This window comes from Acanthochromis polyacanthus, chromosome 19, assembly GCF_021347895.1.
Source record: "Acanthochromis polyacanthus isolate Apoly-LR-REF ecotype Palm Island chromosome 19, KAUST_Apoly_ChrSc, whole genome shotgun sequence".
NCBI classification, from domain to species: Eukaryota; Metazoa; Chordata; class Actinopteri; family Pomacentridae; genus Acanthochromis; species Acanthochromis polyacanthus.
Window position 1 is genome coordinate 4366712 of NC_067131.1, and position 18261 is coordinate 4384972.

Below are 18261 nucleotides of genomic sequence, written 5' to 3' on the forward strand. Positions count from 1 at the left end.
GGTTGACACCGTCGTCCCTGATTTGCCACCAGCCCCTGATCCTGTGGCATCATGTCAATATGCACAAAATCTCTCCCGGCTCAGCAATTGGCTGGTCTTTAATTCACATTCCTGCCGCGATAGGTCCATTAATGCTGCTACATGCACACAGCACGGGATGCTGTTTCCATGGCAAATGTGTCCTGCGTGCTTCATGCTGCTTGTTTACATCGCAGCCAGAGTCGGTGGCATTTAGAGCTGCAGGATGTGATGGAGGGTTTTTTTGAGGAACATTTGTTGAAAGTGTCTTTACATCCCGGCAGCCGTCAATAAATCATGAAAAGATTTGTTTGTGTGGCAGAAAGAGGCCTGTAAAAAGTCCATCTAATCATCGCAGTCGGTCCACATGAGATGATTAAAAACAAACCGGCCTACCTGGGTCTGCACGGTTACAACAGCAGCATTTAGATAAAGACGGATGAAGAACCTCAGCTTGAACAAACCCTGGATGCTCCTCCTGTTGAAGCGGTGAAAGCAGCATATACATCGACCTCAACCACATGGCGCATACAAGCACAATATGGTTAGCCTAGCCGCGCTAGACAACCCACGGCAACGAATTTAATTCTCTGCCAGGGTGGGTCTAGTTACCCTCCATAAGGCTCGAGGCTGGATCCTCCTAAAACTGGCCGGACCAATCACCATGAAGTGTAGAGTCAGAAGGCGGGCGTAACGAAGTGACGACAGAGGCGTGACGATTCTGACAGAAACAACCGGCGCACAATAAACAGTTATCTTTCGACTCGGCTTTGGCCACAGCCCTTAAAGATTTGAAGCTAAAATTCAACTTGAAAGATAAACAAAGGACGGCACTGAAGTGTTTCATTGAGAAGAAAGACGTATTTGGACTTATGCCGACAGGATATGGCAAATCCTGAATATACCAGTTGGCTCCGCAGCTCCGCTGGTTGGGAAGCTAATGGGACTTAGCCACAATCCGCCGGTGCTCTCGGAACTATGTCAGCCTATTCGTTGCGTTGATTGGTTGTATACCTACCCAATTGCTGCAGAGGGATTTGATAGACAACCTTTTAGCCCGCCTCCCTCCCTGTCCAGCGGCCTAGACCCTTGTGCCTTCAGAAACATGGGTCTAGCGCGGCTAGGCTACAATATGGTTGCTTTTGATGCCAAATAACGATGCAATACTTTAGCCAGTTCCATAAATATACTTAAATGTGGATCTTTTTAGCCAGTTAGTCCAAGCCTCACACGTCTCTGTGGTGTGACATTTGTTTTTTCAACTCAAAATACTGCAAAAATTTCAATTTCACTGCATAACTTCCAGTTTCAATGCTTTTCTGCTCTGCAAACCAATCAATCACACTTTGAGCTTCAAGGCTACAAGTTAAATAGGAGTAAATGGCACCTGGGTTTGAACTCTTTTGAACCTGTAAAGAGGGAACTTGAGGAATAATAGAAGTTTTCACATCTTACCAGCTTTTATTTTGCACCTCCAAGTTTTCTAAAGACAACAAAACACGGTAAAAATGGATTTTCACCACATGGGACCTTTAGTATACAACAGAGCAGCCAGCAGGTATCAGTAAATGGTAGCTGTTTTGTCTCTCTAGCATCTTATCTCATCAATAAACCTTGAGTGTTCCAAGGTGCTCCTTCTTCACCACCAGTCATCATTTTTTTGTAACAAGAAAAGCTCATTCAGTCAACCTGTTGAAGTCTTCCATAAGGCCAAGTTAGCACAATGCTAGCTACTGAGCCAGTAGCACAAGAATTGCAGGAAAAGTGCAGCTACAGTTTCCAGTTGCAACATATTTCACTGCCAAACAGGCCACATGATAGCGTCCATTTGGTTATTTGTGCGTCTTTCGTTGCTCTTTGTGGTCTCCGTCATCTTCCACGTTTAATAGGAGATAATTAAACGCAGCAGCTAACAGCTATTTTCATTGTTGGATATTATCTTGCATAATTGATTTGTTATTTGGTTTGAAAAAAGGATTAAAAAAAATGTCATTCAGTGTTTTCCAAAACCACGTCCTCAAATGTCTTGTTTTGTCCACAAACCAAAGATATTCAGTTTAGTGTCACAGAAAAGGAAAGAAACAAGAAAATATTCAAAATTAAGAAGCTGAATTTAGAGATTTTTGTTGTTTTTCCGTAAGAAATTGCTACAACTGAAAAATAGTTGACAAATAATTGTTTAATCGTTGAGTTCTACTCGGCTGTACCTGAAAATTTAGAATTCTGTTTCCCAAAATGCGCAGCTGCTCTTAAAACCAGCCCAGCCACATAATATTATTTATTTATTAATATAAATTGTCATTCAGTGTTTTCCAAAGCCCGAAAAAACGTCTTCTAATGTCTTGTATTGTCCTCAAACCACAGATGTTCAGTTTACTGTCATCGAGGAGGAAAGAAACAAGAAAATGTTCAAGTTTAAGAAGCTGGATTTGGAGATTTTTGAGGTTTTATCATTAGAAACTGCTAAACTGAAAAAATAATTGGCAACTAATTGTTGTTTGATCGTTGCACTTGTGCTGGGTCGTTCCTGAAAATATATAGTTCTGTTTCCCATAATGTGCAGCTGCTCTTTTAAACCAGCCCAACGCAGTTTTCACCCTAGATTTAACCTAAACCTAATTCTAATCAGGCTCCTAATTCAGCTCTTTGTAGAGGTGATGACACACCATTTTGTTTTCACTCCAAAGATACAAAAAATAAATCTCAGTGAGTATAAACAGACTAATTTATGCAGCAGCAGCTAAATCAAGTACAAAATCTCAATTCCAAGAACCCAGACAGAAGAGAAAACATTTTAATCAGCACAGAAATGCATAAATAGTAAATATTGCCTATCGAGTCTCTTTGCACCGCTGACCTTGGCTGTGCTGCTGAAATGAGACAGGATGTGAAGGTGTAATGCATTAATCCTGGAGACAGATCCGCCCCCGTCGTCTGCTGAAATGAGTGAGATATGAGGCGGCTGAGCGGCGACAACTGTGACAAGACTCCCCAGTGTTCCATCTGACAGAATGACAAGAGGGAATTAGAGAGCTGAAGACGGACACCCAGAGCGCGGAAGAGAAATACTGAGATGGAGGCAGAGAGAAACTTTTAGTTATTGTTCACTCAGAGGCACACTGATCTGATAGGTGGGACTCATAGAGGACCATCAGAGCTTCACCCCCTGACAGCAACACAACACCGAGCTCCATAGAACAAGACGAACCAGAGGGAAGAGACGCTTCCAACACATTTCTAACCATGAAATGAAGTTTCTAGGTCTGTTTTTTATTCAAACAGTTCAGAATTTGTTGCATTCTCAAAGGATATTATTCTGTATTTTTAATATTGTGAAAAGATTCCATCAAAACAACAAAATAAGCAGATCCTACTAATACATGCTATTTAGTAAGTCAACTATTTACCCGTAAAGTTTACTCAAAATTATTGTATGGCTGCTTTTAATTAATTTAAAATTTGATGGATGGAATATAAAATATCCTCCAATTCTGGAATACTTTTTAATTAAACTTCAGCTCAAACACACTCACCGCCTGGCGTTTGTGCTAGTTTAAATATTTAAACCAAGGTCTTTAAATGCACTATAAATGTATCTCAGCTCTTATTATTAGTCATCCGTCTTATTGATTACCAATAATTATATCAGCCTTGCAAAAACCAACATATTGATCTCCAATCTTTGCATGTTTCACCTAATAAACCTCTTTGTAGTGCAGTTCATTCATCTTTTTATTCTCCCCTCATCCCTGCCCTGCTGCATGAATGACACGAGACCTTTACTCGCCGTAAACGTCGAGCAGTGAGGGTGAACGAGGCGGTCGAGGTGAAAAAGCGCAAAGGCGGCTGAGCAGGATCTGATGGAGATGTAGGCTGAGAGCCACGGTGGCGTGACGTGGAGTTTATTGATCAGAGGAGGTCAGTCAGAGGGGAGGGCAGTTAGCTCGCTGTTGATTAGCGCTGAGAGGCTAGCGGCTTCCCCTCCGGGTGCCCTGCGATGTGTATTTACAGCTGGAGAGGAAAGAAACGAGGAGCCAGCACCTGTCCACCTCTGGATTTATACGCCAATTAAAGCCCGAGCTGCATAAGTGAGATCACCTCTCTGCTCTGTCACGTTCAAATCAAACAAACGCCGTCAGAGAATCGGTGAGATGTCGGCTCTGCGTCACGTTGCTGCATCTTTTCTCACCTTCACACGTTCACTTTCCCATCTTTTATTTTTCATTTCAGTCTATTTCCACCTCCTCTCTATCTCTGTCTTGGCTTCTCTCCTTCCCGCTGTTGTCATGCCAACTTCCCAGGAGACAGTGTTGTCATGGATACCGAGCAGCAGGGCAGATCAGCTGATGTCTGGTGTCGTTCAGGCATGTGCACAAATCGCCCTCCTGTATGTTCGCCTCCTTTCCTCCCATTTTTTTTTAAAAACCCGCCGAGGCTTGTTTGTGATCCCTCCGGCTTCTTCTTCTTCTTCCCTATTTTTTCTTCATTCACCCGCTAATTCCTTGATTTCAGTGTTTTTTCTGCTGCTCTGTGACCAAACACCGAGATAAAAGGTGCACATGTGAAGCTGCGTCATGTTTTTCTTAAATACGTGGACACATTGAACAAAGAAGTGCAAGATTTCAATAATTAGCTCTCGAATTATGCAAATCTGTAAAGCATATTTTCTAATCATGTCAGTTTGTTCGTGCATCTTGCAGGAAACTTGCTGTTTTTCAGACATTACTGGAGACTTATTGGTCTTTGCAGCTCTAAAGCATGAATGGCTGCAGCTCAGGTTGTGATATTTATTTAATCACAGAACCCCCACGCTTCATTTTGGTTATTTTTTCCCCTCCAAGGCTGCTGGGAGACGACGTGTAACCGACAAGTTACTCCCATAGGAATAAACGAGGAAAACCTGCTGTTCAAATTACGTCCTCATGACAACCACAGACTTTGTAGAGAGGGTTTATTACTGGTAGTTTGACTAAATATATATCCAATCACATGAACAAATGAGGGAAATAAGTTGTTCAAGAAATGAGTTAAAGGATTTTGGACTTAAAATTTTAATATCATGTCAGTGTGACTTTAGAAAGACATACATGAGCTGTGAGATGCTTCATTTTCCATCTTTACTAGTGTAAACTGAAAGAAACCTATGTAAATATAGTGAAGAAACTGCAGCATTTTATTTGGATTTTGTGATTTCTTCCTGTTATGTAGCTGTGTCTGAATGCACCAAACCAGTCAAAGGTTTGGACACACCTTCTCATTCAATGCTTTTTATTTATTTGCGTTATTTTCTACATTGTAGTAGCCTAGGCCGGACCAATCACCATGAAGTGTAGAGTCAGAAGGCGGGCGTAACTAAGTGACGACAGAGGCGCGACGATTCTGACAGAAACAACCGGCGCACAATAAACAGTTATCTTTCGACTCGGCTTTGGCCACAGCCCTAAAAGATTTGAAGCTAAAATTCAACTTGAAAGATAAACAAAGGACGGCACTGAAGTGTTTCATTGAGAAGAAAGACGTATTTGGACTTATGCCGACGGGATATGGCAAATCCTTAATATACCAGTTGGCTCTGCTGGTTGGGAAGCTAATGGGACTTAGCCACAATCCGCCGGCGCTCTAGGAACTACGTCAGCCTATTCGTTGCGTTGATTGGTTGTATACCTACCCAATTGCTGCAGAGGGATTTGAAAGACAACCTTTTAGCCCGCCTCCCTCCCTGTCGAGCGGTCCTAGACCCTTGCGTCTTCAGAACATGGGTCTAGCGCGGCTAGGCTAACATTGTAGCTTAATACTGAGGATAAGCACTTTTGTTTCCAACATAATTCCAGATGTGTTATTTTATAGTTTTGATGTCCGCAGTGTTAATCAGCAATGTATAAAAACCACTGAATGAAAAGGTGTGTCCAAACTTCTGTTAGTGCATATATTTATGGTATCCCAGATGAAAGTGAGAAAACCTGAGAGAAAAATAACATCCTTGGCTGTCCTTCAGCTGTCTTCCTGGATTTCACGATGAACACGTGAAGTCCGCCACTTTAAAGCTTCAGTGATCAACGGCTACCTGTGTCAGAAAAAATCTGCTTTGGATGTTTAAAACCCAACCGAGTCATTGCTAAGAACCAAGAGGTGTGACTCACTAGATGTAGAATAAGGGGATAAATTCTCCTCCCATTCTGCTACCTGCATGCTCCTGTTTTCAAAATCCTCCCTGCAGCAAACTACACGCTGAAAAAGGTTTGAATCGATCAGTCAGGGAGCCGTTTTATTGACGCTGTTTCTATCTCCGCTCCTAAATGTTGCATCTAAACAAGCATTTTTAGCAGGAACACTGTTACTGCATCCAGGGCTTATTGCAGCTTCTTTCATGGATTCCTGTCATTTTAAAACACGACAATAAAGCTGAACATAAACGGCAAGGTAAAATACAGAATGAAAGCCTTTAATCTCATTTCCGGAGATAAAAGATAGAGAAGATAAATTACTTTTTTGATTAATCTGCTCATTATTTTCTTCATTAGTGGATTCATTTTTTCATCATGCATAGAATGTGAGAAAAATGTGAACATGCAAGCCAGAGTTCATATGAAAAGCTAATGAGATGTCATCAAATAGCTTGCTTTGCCTGACAAACAGTCCAAAACCTGCAGATATTTAACTTATTGTTACAAAAGTAAATGAAAAACAGAACATTTTCACAACTGAGAAGCTTGAAAAGCCAATAATGATTATTAAATAGGTCATTTTACATCTAAGACAGAATTCATGTCGTCGTCTCTTCAGACACAAGTTGTAACTCAGATTTTATTAAACCCTCCCCGCTCTCTGTGATGAACCTGAAGGATCGATATTATCGGTGCGCTTTTAAATGAAGGAGGACGTTTAAATGAAAAAGCAAACCATCGATTCCACAACAACTCGGTTAAATTAGACGAAATGTGTCCGAGTTTCATCCGATCTGTGTGACAGACGAAGAGTTGAACAGATGGCTGAGCAGATAAATAGCTGCAACAGATTTAAAAAAAAAAAAACGAGACAAGGAAACGAAGGCGAATGTATCATTACCCAACTCATTAGAACCCCGACTGTCGTTCCAATCAATTAAGCCTTTAATATAAATGTAAATGTAATCGGCTCCTTCTAATTAACTGCGGGTGGATTGCTGCGCACAGATTCGTGGCTTTGGGCTTTAATTCATGGCGATTACTTCGAGTGTTTGTTTCTGGAGTCATGTTGAAGCTAAACAAGCTAGCTGGTTGTTTTAGCCGCCGGTGGCAACCTGTCCAAGCCCGTCTTCCACCGGCGGAGGATTTGTCTGGGATAGATATTAATGCACCTGACTGACTGCCCCGAGGCTGTTTCCTGAACACGCACCGACCGGCTGCAGCAGAAAGACAAATTAAGAGGGAGATAAATGTCTAAAAACCTGAGGGGGGAATAGACCGAGACATGAGAGCAGTTTAGAAGAGAAAACGGGGATAAAAGAGAAAAGAAAATGGGAGTTATTGAGAATAAAAGGCTCCAGAGATGTGTTTACCTGTTCGAATGTTGGTTTGTTCCTTTTAGGACCTGTAAGGGGGTTCTGTAAAGCGTCTTGAGACAATTTGACTGCAATTGGCGCTATATAAATAAAATTGAATTGAATTGTAAAGCTGAACAAACCGACCGCAAAATCTCCTTTAACCCTCTGTTCCGGTGTGTGGTTTGAGGGGCTCTAATTGGAAAATTGAGATTGGTCCTTTGGAATGCTGATCAATAAATCCTGACTCTGAGTGCTGATTTTGTGTCTTGAGCGGAAGGAATCCCATAAACTAATGGACACCAGACACTGACGGCTTTTTTAGGGATCGTGTTGTCTAGTCTTAGTAAGTGTGCTGTGGTTGTTTTCTCCAATCATATGCAAAAACGTGAGATAAATGCACACTTAAATATCTGAAATCAGACCTGTTACATGATTATGAATGCAGATAATGTGGCATAGTTGCAGTAAAGCTGACTAGACTCTGCTTTTTTTTTAATCATTTTGTTCATTGTTGCCTTGACCTATGTTCTTCAATCAGTCTCCAGTAGATTTTATTCAGGCAAGACAACCTTGATCATCAGCTCAGAAAGTGTTGGTTTCTGCAGTTCTACTCTAAAGGAATCGATAGTCGCAGATGAACAATGTGTTTTCTCCTGCTAGGTTTAGTTTTGTGTCACAGCAGTCTCTACTAATATTAAATTAAGCTCATTTAAGTGGGAAATTAAAGCATGGAAGACAATCTCAGAAGGTTTTGGTCATCCAGCTGATCAAACACCAGATTGTTGATTATTAGTGCAATTAATAAGAGATAAGGACCCAAAAAAGAAGACTTTCTGTTTTGAATGTCGTCACTTTTAGTTTTTATACCACATTAATCCATTAATACTGAGCAGCACTATCCAGGAATGTTTTCCTGTTTGTTTTGGAGAATCTCAAGGTGTCCCTGGTCAGATGAGATGTGAAGTCTCTTCAGCGAGATCTGATCTCCTCCAATTATGAATAGTTCTTTGAAAATGTGTTTCAAATGACGGTGATGGTGTATTCAAGCTGTGTTTTTGCAGCATGTTAGCTAAACTACTCCAGCAATCCAGTTTTGCACTTTTATTTTATATGACATTTGTAATTTTTTGATAATTTCAGCCCAAGATGACTGAAATTAGCAGCGTACACTAGTGCAGACATCTAAAAGTGATCGTACTCCACCAAAATCTAATTGTCGCCCAGTTTATGCACTCTACAGATGCTTTTATGCATCATTTGTGAAACTGAACCCAATATCTGAATCGCCTTTAGAACCAACATTTCTGCAACTGTAACCGAAATGGACACCATTTTTGCAGGAATGTTCAGTTCTCAAACCAGTAAAACGAACACCTTACACCACTGCATAGCATAGACTGTATATAAAGATGGATGTAGCATCTGGCTCCACAAATGAAGCCCACCCGGAAGTGTCAAAAACTTGCAATATCACGCCGTCCGCTAGGGTTGGCTCCAAAAAGCTTTTGCTCCATAGACCCCAATTCATCACCAGAAAAAATAAAATTTGATAGACTGATTTTCTACAGCTCAGGATTTTTTCCCAGTCATTTTTTGACAGTCTTGTTTGGAATGATTGACAGATCCTTTAGGGTTAAAGCAGCAACAGAAGCCTCTGCGGTAAAATGTGGGCGGGATAAGAGAGTCTTCAGCCAATCCTGCCCCTAGTTGCTCTCCGGTCCAGCCAGTTTGATGACGCTTTTTACGTCACTGGCTCCAAAAAATCCAAAATGGCGACCAGGAAGTAGCAAAATCCGGCCTTCATTTTCTCGGCGTTGAAACCAACGGCTGACGTCACGGTTAGTTCACGTCTACTGTATAGACATGTTGGATGTTTGATTCGACACACCTGCACAAATCATCTAGCACTTGTAGAAGTTGTGCGCCAAGTTGTGGGGGTCAAACTAAGATGGTTGGCGTTACTTATGTCTTAATAATGGCAACACTGCTGCTGATTTGACTGTTTCCTCCATGATCTGTCGCGGTGTTGGAGGTTGTGTTGTTGGTGTTGGACTTTGGGCCTCACGAACCATTTTTTGAACATACATGTAATGATTTCTCGACAAAAAAACAACGCTAGTGGGCGAAAGCTGTCTAGTCGTGGTTAGAAACTCACATAATGCAGCAAATCTTTGCAGTTTCAACTGTAATATTACAATATTTTGTCAGGAGACTAGACCAACTATGCAGTGTACCCAAGAGGAGATTGCATGTTATTATCCAAGTTCAACTAAGGGTGAAAAATAGAAAGCTGAGTGTGAAATGCAGAGCTGGATGAGCTATAATGACAATAATTCTACAACATAACTGTATTTTAAATGTGCAGAGTTCACAGAATTGTTCTACAATATGAGAAACGAATAATATGAGCTGTTCTTGCCTTTCAGATTGCCACTAAATCTCAAAAATGTATTGAATAAAAAAATTCCTCAGCTTTTCTTGCTCCGTTTCCTGTAGAAGTGATGAATTGTGGCCTGGTGCATCGACCCCTTTTTAATTGAGGTTCACCAAATCAAATTCCCAGATGTTTATGTGCAGCAAAGTCCAATACAGCTGTGGTGTTTCTGCATTTCTATTCCTGCCTTTTTAGCATGTTTGTATTTCCCTGCTTGCTCTGTGTGCATGTTTATGTGTGTTTAACTGTGTGTGTCGTCTCCCCGTTCGTCCCAGGTGACCGGAGTGAGCGTCTCCCCGGGGAAGGACCAGCTGGTTGTGTTCCACACCAAGGACAGCAGGGATCTGGTGGCGTGCCTTCAGGGTTTGGTGCCTGCCAATGAGAGCCGCATCGGGGAGCTGGTTGGCACCCTGCTTAGCCATTTCAAGAGGTAAGCAGTGCGGCGAATGAGTGGTAACAAGTGGCGACCAACAAGTAGCGGTAGGAGCCGGGTTACTCATTTAGCTGCCTCGATGATTTCATCTCCTAAATGCTTTAAAAAAAAACGATTCAAAAGGCTCGTGGGTGGAGGTGGAGGTGCCTCATTTTTCCTGTTTACTGCAGAGACAAATGCTTTCAGCTCATGATTAGCGTAATGTCCTCAGTTAAACCTGGAGCGCTTCATTCCAGGTAACTTCCACTGTTGCTACAGGAGCAGCAGGAAACGGTAGCGGCGTCCTGTGTCGGTTGAGTCTCCAGAACGTTATGTCAGATCCTCCACTGTTGGCCCATATGTGGGTTTTGACTGATGTTGCAGGAGGATTATGGTGCAAACAGACACAGCTGTCCTCACTTAAACCTGGATATTCACTTAATCTGGGCTGCACTAGAAAGGATGCTAGAAAGGCTCGCATCAGATATAGATTACAGGCTTGAATTAAATCCCTAAATCCTGCGCTCGCTTTGGGTTTTTCAGAGTAAAAGTTCAAAAATCTATTTTTATTCTATGTATTTTTATCTAGTGTAGTAGTTTGGGCTGCTGCGATTAGTTAGTTGCATAATCGTGGACGTCAGCAGGTCAGATATCAATATTTTTAGTTAGTGTATGTTTTTATGTCACTTTATTTCATTTTAGCAATGATTTTCTTAAGTATAACTGTGAATTCTTACGTCATGATGTTGGTTTTGGCTCCAGTTATGTGTCACCTGTACTCAACAGTACAGTTTTAGACAATGGCGGCTTTGGTTCGGTTAAATGGGTTCTTTTATAATGTGAGCACAGTACAATTTGACAGTTTTACAGGTCTAAATATAGTCTTTATGTTACATATATTTGATTTTAAGCAGGTTTACATTTTTACAATATTCACAATAGGTGCTCTTGCTGCTAGGTTTTCACCATTTTTTTGCAGCTTTTTTTTTAGTGTGTGCCATATTAGGCAATGACAGGTACAGTTTGTCAAAAATAAAATTAACTTAAACGGTCATTTTCCTTTTTTTGGGAGGGGGGATCACTCATTTAAATGAACTGATAACATAGTTGAAAGGTCCATCATCCATCCATCCATCCATCCATCATCCATCCATCCATCCATCCATCATCCATCCATCCATCCATCCATCCATCCATCCATCCGTCATCCATCTATCTATCCATCCATCCATCCATCCATCCATCCATCATTCATCCATCCATCCATCCATCCATCCATCATCCATCCATCCATCCACCCATCCATCCATCCATCCATCCATCTATCCATCCATTCATCCATCCATCCATCCATTTATCCATCCATCCATCCATCCATCCATCCATCCGTCATCCATCTATCTATCCATCCATTCATCCATCCATCCATCCATCCATCCATCATTCATCCATCCATCCATCCATCCATCCATCATTCATCCATCCATCCATCCATCCATCCATCATCCATCCATCCATCCACCCATCCATCCATCCATCCATCCATCTATCCATCCATTCATCCATCCATCCATCCATTTATCCATCCATCCATCCATCCATCCATCCGTCATCCATCTATCTATCCATCCATTCATCCATCCATCCATCCATCCATCCATCATTCATCCATACATCCATCCATACATCCATACATCCATCATCCATCCATCCATCCATACATCCATCCATCCATCCATCCATCCATCCATCCATCCCCTGATTAACTGAGGCTCACTTCAGGACGACTCCCTTTTTCTTGCCAGTCTCTAAAACTGCAGAACCTGAATCTTTATCTCTATAAAACACTAAAGAACAGACGCAGAGATCGAGCTGTTGAACACATTCAAGCTCACGGTTCTCTCATAAATAATGTCCAGAGAGAGAGCAGTGTTGTCCAAGCTTCTAATCAGCGGATTGAACGGAGCCTGTTGTTCTGCCAGTCGGTGCAGAGTGATCCTTCAGAATAAAGCGCTGAAACCTCCGTGAGCTCGGTTATTTTCAGCTAAAGTCACATGAGGTTAGTGATTCTGCCGCAGGTCTGCTCGTCTTCCTCGCTCACCAGCAGGAACATCCAGCAAACACCCACTTGATTTAGCATCAGCCTGAGCTCACATCACTCCGTTTTAATGAGTGTTTTTAAGGACAGTTACAATGACTGAAAGGTGCTTTTCTCACATTTCACAATCTTTAGCCCGTTTCTCATCACTGTGAGCATCCTGTACGTGATTTAGCTGCACATCAACAAGATGCTTTTGTCTGTCTGAGTAGTTCAAAGGTTTCTCCACCAGGAAGTGTGTGAATTAAGTTTATACTTAATGCACTTTGATATTTAGTTTTATGGGTAACACATGCTAACTATGGCTGTACGGTTATGGCCAAAATGATAATCACAATTAACTTTATCCATATTTAAGTCATGATTATTTATTGCAATTTAGAGGACCAAAATAATTATTTCTCATTTAAACGAATGGAGCTGATTTTACGTTCTGCAACATTCCTGCTAATGCAATAAGCTTCTTTAAAATATAAATATAACTGCACCTCTGACTCCTCATCTGCTGAATATGTGCTCATCAATAGACACCACAGTCTACTATGTTCCATAAACGCCTCACATGCATGCTAGCTTGGCGGCCGCGCACAGAGAAGCCTCTAGCCTCCGCACTCAGTTTGTCTGACTTAAAAGGACTGTGAAGAGTGAAATAAGGTGTTCTGATGTAAGATTTGAGTTGAAGTTTTGTGATTTTATCTACTTAGGCTGTTTTTCTGTGAGAGGAGCACACATTTTAAAGGACAATTTGAAGGTAAAATCTTGATTGACGTTTGAATAATTGCTAACGTTATGTTCACAGATACAAAGAAAAACTTACTGATCTGCAAAATTGCACCTCCTATTACAAACTATAAACGCTGTTCTCAATGTCACAGAAAAAATAATTAAGGCTTGAGGGAAAAAGTGCTTTTGAAACGTTAGAAGATCACTACATTGCAGAACACTAGCCGACATATGAAAGCTGTGGTTCCTCCATTAACCCATGAGTTTCGTATTTGTTGATAGAAAAGGCCTGTAAATGTCAGAAATGTTCACATAAAGGTGAGTTTTTAGTTATTCACGATGTAGAGAAAAACGTCTTGTACCATTTGCACCTTTAGTCCCTACTTGAACCTGCTGCCTTTTCTGTGACTCATTGGAGTGAATTTGTCATTAAATCCAGCAGGGCAACCAAAAATAATTAGCCGTGGGTGGCATTTCCCCTCTTTCAGTCAGTGGTGGGTATTTACATGATTTTATTTAGACATAATGATTGAGTTATTCTTTCTGGTGCATTGTGGGTGGGTACAAATGGTGCAGAACACAATGTGCAGGTTAGGATTGTTCATTTTAAGCAGCAGCTGCTGTAATTGAATACTAAAGCCAATCACAAGTGTCTGAAGCTGCAGTTAATCCTTCCTGTTGCTAAATGCTCAGACTACTGCATCTTATATTGAAGAAACTAAGCTTCTTGACTCTGAGCATCTCTTGAAATACAAGTTAAATGTTATTTTCCACAATACTTTATAGTTTGTATAGATGATTTCAATGTTTTAATGTGGATCTAATGTGAGTATGGCCACTATCCTAGTATGGCATGTTGTAAAAATCAGAAAAATCAGCTGAAGTTTATGGAAAATTTTCTGTTATTGCAGCTATCAGGTCATAAAAAATACTGAGACATTAGTCTTTTTGGAAAATTTCATGGCAGCCCTGTCATCCTCATGGTGTTGGATGCAACATCTGGGAATACCAAAGTCTTAAGGATTTATTCTCTGTCCAGTTTGACTATGTGTTGATGAAATTTCCAATGCAATGCATCTGACAGTGCAGATATTTTGATCTTGACCAAGATGGCAGACCAACCAACCGGCAGATTGACATGGCCCCCTTTAAACCAAGTTGTCAACACACTAGTATCGTAAAATAAGTTGTGTAGTTATATTTGGGAGAAAACCCAGTTTTCTGGCACCGTCAACACAATCTAAATTCAAGGTTCAGAGCATAAGTTCACTAGTTAACATCAACTAAAAAAGCAGCAAATGAAAGCAGGTAAAATCGAGACTTAAGTTGAACTGAAAAGACTGAAGTTTTGTCACATTTTTTTGTGGTTGTTGGTTACAAATGAATGACTTCACAACTGTGCCAGGAAGAGTAGAATTTCTTGGTTTTGACTAGGGCTGCAACTAACGACGCGTCGACGAGTCGTCTGAGCACGATACGTCATCAGAAGCGGAAGTGAACGCGCAATGCAACAGAAATCAGCGTCCGACTGGAGCGCGGAACACAGATGGACGTCGGCGCTGCATCATGCATGTATTATGTATGCACGATGCAGCGTGGATGTCCGCGTTCTATCGTAAACATGGATGTCAGCGTTTACTATACAGCTGTATCTAAACACGGACATCCGCGCTGCATCGTGCATACATAATACATGCACGATGCAGCGCCGACGTCCATCTGTGTTCTGCGCTCCAGTCGGAAGGTGATTTCTGTTGCATTGCGCGCTCACTTCCACTTTTGTTGACGTATCGTGCTCAGACGACTCGTCGACGCGTCGTTAGTTGCAGCCCTATTTTCGACCTGTACTGTTAATATGAATGGTTTATTTTTGGTGGATCGGTGGAGTAAAGTGATTTTGATGAAATATCACAATTTTAAGTTCCGATTTGGTCAATTATTTCACACATCACAGTTCAACCCTTAAGCGACTATAAATCTAATGGTTTCCTTTCTGTTTTTACATTTTATGGCTGATAAATGGTGCAATTGTGGCAGTTTATTAAAGATAACATATCTTCCAAGCCTACTGACGCATTTTGAGGTTCAAACGGTTGAACAACAATGATAATGGCTTATTTAGTCCAACAGAAGGTGTGGGACGTCCCTGCTGGTCCACATGTATGGTTCTAATATTGGACGATAATGGCCTTTTAATGGACAGATAACATCTGAAACAGGTGAATCAGATGAAGGAGTAAAAAACGAGCCTCTATTTGTGTTGACAGTCGATCCTTGCAGTTATTTTGATGACCTGTAATCATGCTGCTGTGATTAGCGTGCTGATAAGGCACATCTTTAGATCTCTGATAATCAAATTGACTCTTTCCACAACAGTCTGGCTCGTGTACTGATTTGTGCGCCTCTCTTTGTGTGGATGATTGTGTAGGCGTGAGTGTGGAGGGGGAGTCGGTATTTGTGCAGACAGATGTGGCTGCATGTGCTTATCTCGGTGTGTGTGTGTGTGTGTGTGTGTGTGCGGCTTTGTGTTAGCGAGGTGCGCTCCATCATTGCTATTCTGTGATGGCATCTCCTTCCATTGTGGAGCCTGTTCCTCTGTAGGGCTGAAGAAGGCCTCCGCTGGGCCTCCTGTAATGACCCTCCATGTGCTGCACATTCAGACTCATCCATCACCGTGAACCACTGACAGAACAAAGGGCACATGTGCAAACGTATGTCTGAGTGGTTGTGGGTTTTTTTTCCTTGTGCACTGTATGATCCTTTTGCATGCGGCGTCCCACTGCTGCAGCTCCCCGTAGATGTGGCTTTAACCTTTATCTCTCCTTCAACATGCTGCACAGTGCACGACATGCACAATAGCGGGGCAGGGAGAAGGGCAGCTTACAGCAGCAACAAAGCAACACTTCATGCTCCTCAGAGTGACAGCGAGGCCAGAACAGAATGACACCGCCGATGGGAATAAACTGTCACGACTTGTTTTTGACAGCTTCCAAAATCCGCCCGACATTAATCTGTTTTATGTTTTCCTGCGTTATTCTGAAGTTTGATTGAAGCGGTTTTAATTTTGAGACAGAAACTTATCAATACGGCACCGAGTTGGAGTGATTCAGAGATTCAGGCGTAAGAAGATAACCCTCTTATCGGCCTTGACGCACCAGAAATTCAGAAATGTTTCATTCTTATTTAGCATAAAAAGGACGAGGGGGGGAGGATTAGTTTCCCATGCCTTCCCTTCATCCTTCCTTTTCCCCCTTCTCCCTTTTCTATTTTTGACTCTATCCCCTTTTGCACAGAGCTCCCCAAACACACTCCCCTCCACTTCCTCCCTTCTCTCTCTTTCTTGACTTCTGGAGACGAGGCAATGAAATATTTAAGGCCGTGCTGCTGTGGAGGTCTATATTTAGCCGAGACGGAGCCACCCCCTTTTTTCTCCCTTGTCTCTTTCTGGTGTGTGTTGTCGTGCACGGCGACTGCAGCAGAGCGGCCGTCCTGCATCCATCACACATAAACTCTGCAGAATCGATGAGAGATTCAGGCGACCCAGAAGACCTCGCCATACGTTCCACCCTCTTATATTGATTGCAGTAAATTCTCAAATGGTCAGAGGAGCAGAGCTGTCGCTGGTGCATCCTAAACAGTCCGTCGCAGGGCTGACACAAAGAGACAAGATGGCTAAATTGGAGTCACCCATGCATGCCTTTGGTCTGTGGGAGTCTGAGCACCCAGAAAACCCCCCACAGCCACATGGGAGGACATGCAAACTCTATGAAAACACACCAAAACCCAGCAGGTTCAAACCCAGTAGCTGAAAGGCAATGCTCCCGACCGCTGCAAACCCAATCCTCCCTCCGTGTTTGCATTTAGTTCTCATGAATTCTGAATGCCTCGGCGCTAATTCTGTCAGTAGAACAACTCGCCATTCTCTCCATTCTCTGCTTAATTCTGTTTGCTTTTACTCTGTCGCCTTTATTTCACAATCACAGCAGCTTAAGCTTCTGTTTTAATGGGAAATGTGTGTCACTAACAGAGGCTTAACACCCAGCAAGAAAAAAAAGGAAAAAGGAAAGTGAAGGAGATTAGAGTTAAATGGTGAACGAAAACAGTGTTTCTCTTTCTGTTTCTGTTCAAAAAGAAGCTCTGGGCAGCAGACTGAGTTACCGTGACTGATGTAGGACTGACAAAATGTGCATGATGAAGAAGTTTTAAGCTCCACGTTTCAGAATACCAAAGAGGAAGTGAAGCACAGCAATTAATCCACAGCTTTTATTTGTGCAAACAGAACAATGCCTCAACTTGGTAATGCTGTATTTGTTAAGGATATTTGTGATTTTACGACTTCTGTGTGAAGAATCTGCGAATAATCACAGAATTTTTGACTTTCTGATGGTGATTGAACTACTCTTGCTCACCTTTTGGTTTTGTTGGGGAAATAAGCCAAATCCAAAAATAATAGTTTGTAAAAATACTTAATTTTACATGTCGCATTTAAAAAATTGCCAGAAGCTAAACCACTTGCACCAGATCCTGGAAAACTAAAATATTTACAATCCTCGGTGTAACTTAGAAGCCACTAGTGTCACATGACAAGAACTCCTGAACTTTTTGGCTGAACTGCAGACAGTGTTTACAGAGCAAAATATAGGTCTTATATTTATACTATATACACTAACATTCAAAAATTTGGGGTCACTTTTAACACCTTTAACAACAAGAACACCGAACCTATTGTCAAGCATGGTGGTGGCAGTATCATGCTCTGGTGCTTTACACAAAGTAAATGGAATAATGCAGAAGAAGGAGGATTACCTCCACATTCTTCAGAAAAACCTAAAATCATCAGTAGAAGGTTAACTCTTGGATGCAGTTGTGTGTTGCAACAAGACAATGACCCCAAACACACATCAAAGGTGCTAAAGAAATGGTTAAATCAGGCTAGAATGAAAGCTCTAGACTGGTCTCGCCAAAGTTCTGACTTAAACCCATCAAGAAACAAGCGTATGTAAGAAAGACAACAAATTTAGTTGAACTGCACCAATTCTGTCAAGAGGAGGAGT

The 18261-nt window shown here is 41.7% G+C and overlaps 2 protein-coding genes across 4 annotated transcripts in view; both read left to right on the forward strand.

Annotated features, from left to right (window-relative positions):
• Window positions 1-18261, forward strand: part of pdk2a (pyruvate dehydrogenase kinase 2a) — a 147598-nt gene that overhangs the window by 126431 nt on the left and 2906 nt on the right. The window contains exon 9 of one of the 2 annotated variants that reach the window (XM_051939154.1): window positions 5379-5439. The exons of the other annotated variant lie outside the window; for it this stretch is intronic. Coding sequence (XP_051795114.1) covers window positions 5379-5424 — 46 coding nt within the window. The 3' untranslated portion in view covers window positions 5425-5439. Of the gene's footprint in view, window positions 1-5378; window positions 5440-18261 lie in introns of those variants that run through there. 2 annotated transcript variants of the gene reach the window in all.
• myo1d (myosin 1D) overlaps window positions 1-18261 on the forward strand; it is a 153811-nt gene that overhangs the window by 101270 nt on the left and 34280 nt on the right. For both annotated transcript variants that reach the window (XM_051939149.1, XM_051939151.1), the window contains exon 21: window positions 10250-10404. In XM_051939149.1, coding sequence (XP_051795109.1) covers window positions 10250-10404 — 155 coding nt within the window. The remainder of the gene's footprint in view (window positions 1-10249; window positions 10405-18261) is intronic.